This window comes from Belonocnema kinseyi, chromosome 6 (genome assembly GCF_010883055.1).
Source record: "Belonocnema kinseyi isolate 2016_QV_RU_SX_M_011 chromosome 6, B_treatae_v1, whole genome shotgun sequence".
Classification (NCBI taxonomy): Eukaryota; Metazoa; Arthropoda; class Insecta; order Hymenoptera; family Cynipidae; genus Belonocnema; species Belonocnema kinseyi.
The window spans coordinates 60,309,569-60,311,587 of NC_046662.1; the positions used below are offsets into that span (position 1 = coordinate 60,309,569).

At 32.0% G+C, this 2,019-nt stretch overlaps 1 protein-coding gene across 1 annotated transcript in view; it reads right to left on the reverse strand.

The window, feature by feature from the left end:
• LOC117175413 (golgin subfamily A member 7) overlaps positions 1-77 on the reverse strand; it is a 10,735-nt gene extending 10,658 nt beyond the window's left edge. Inside the window, exon 1 of the mRNA XM_033365123.1 lies at positions 35-77. Coding sequence (XP_033221014.1) covers positions 35-77 — 43 coding nt within the window. The remainder of the gene's footprint in view (positions 1-34) is intronic.
• Between the last annotated feature and the right edge of the window lie 1,942 nt (positions 78-2,019).

The window sequence follows — 2,019 nt, forward strand, 5'->3', positions numbered from 1 at the left end:
CAAGGTTCCCCCAAATTTAATAAAAAATAAATACCATATTCGGATTCAGCACCCTCGAAAACATAAAGATAGACCATTTCTAGCCTGTTGTAAGGATCTGGTGACTAGTACCCATTTTTAGGGGTGGTTGCCGCTCGCCTATCAGCTATCCCAGGGATGCAACTTTAATCCTCGGAAACACTTAATCCAGAATCAATAAGTCCAGATTCGAATGAACTTCGAATTTTAGATTTATCTGGTAAAAAAAAAACTTAAAATCGTATTGTAGGGAAGCTATTAATGTTTGTAGTTCGCTGAAGGATTTGGGATCAAGATTCAGATTTTTTATGTCGCCATGAGTAAATTTTGGAAATCAGTGCTTCCTAAGAACCTGTTCAAGGTAGATAATAAAATGACCGATTATCGATTTTCGTTATTCACTTATTTAATTCATAATATTATTTTCCCATTTAATTATAAATTTATAGTTGTATGAGAAACTACAAAATAGAATTTCTAACTAAAACTTTTTGAAATATAATGAAGATTAAACTTAATTGAGCTCTGAGCCACATATTCTGTTTTTTAATTTTTTTACTTATAAATCAATTTTAAATTTGTGATGCGCCCCGAAGAAAGAGCCCTAAGCATTCAAAAATCGATTTTTTGATTTCGAGAAGAAATGATTTTTTCTCAATATTTATTATCACTAATTAAATTATTATAAATATTTTTTTGCAGGAAAACCATTCAGCCTCGACTCCTTTAGAAGACATGTCAAGTGGGCGAGGTCAGGCTGGTGGAGGGCCTCCCCAAAATTGTCAGAAAGTTTTCATCCAACGAGACTATAACGAAGGGACGATGGTCAAATTTCAAACTCGATTTCCTCCAGACTTAGAAGACAGAGTAAGTATTTTCATATTGATTTTATAAAAGAAAGACAGAATTAGTGTGACCAGACATCTTGATTTATCAGAACATGTCCTGATTTTTTATCGCTGTCCGAATATTCTGATTTTTTGTGCTATATCCTGATTTTTAAGGCCCTAAAACGAAAATTTGCGATTTTTATAGTGCGGGCCTACATTTCGTTCAAGTTTCTAAAACTTGTCATATGTGCAATTTCAATAATATTTAAAAAGAAAGGAAAACATCGAATGGCCATGAAAAATGGGAAGTTCTGAAAAGTATTAACAATAATTAACACATTCTGTAGATTTTACTTAATCATATAAATAAAAATAAAAGTTTATAACATTTTTGATATTCATACATGAATATGCAAATATACATACATTTCTGTTTCATATATTATACTGTTACACGGTAAACAAAATTGAACTGTGACAGGGAGATTATTCCTTATTATAGCTAAACATTTAGCTGAAAACGAACGAAGGAATTAAGAAAGATTCCTGGATCAGCGAAAATGAATATCCTTGACCATTTTCCATATACCAGGGATTTCGTATAGTCAAACCCCTGATAAGTATAGCTATAATAGGGATTTGAAGAATAGGTGTCTGAAGCAATTGTCGGAAGAGCGCCGGTGCATTATGGGAGCAGCGAAATAAAATGGCGACGGTCTAATCGGGAGCAGTGACAGTTCAGATTTACTCTGGACAATTAAACGCTCTTTACCACTTAAAATGTGCGCGCATGTTAATATTAAATAGAGTTTATGATGCGGTAATAATAATTTACAATTGTTGAGATTGTAGGCGATAACTATATTGAAATATCGAGAAACGCGATAAAAACAACAAACTTGACCTCCAAATGCATTATACGGATTTCAGGGAAATTCATTTTCGTGATACCAGACGAAAGATTGGCTATTGTAAGTTACAATATTTCTATAACTAAATTTTGTTATAATCTAAAGATAATAAAATTATACATAATCTGTCGAAAATAATAAACTCTCCAACTTGCCAATTGTGTCCAAATTACTGATATACAAGAACAATTTACATAAAGTAACTAAATGATTAACTCTTCTAACTAAACGTTTTACCTAATCTAAGTGGACACTTTCTT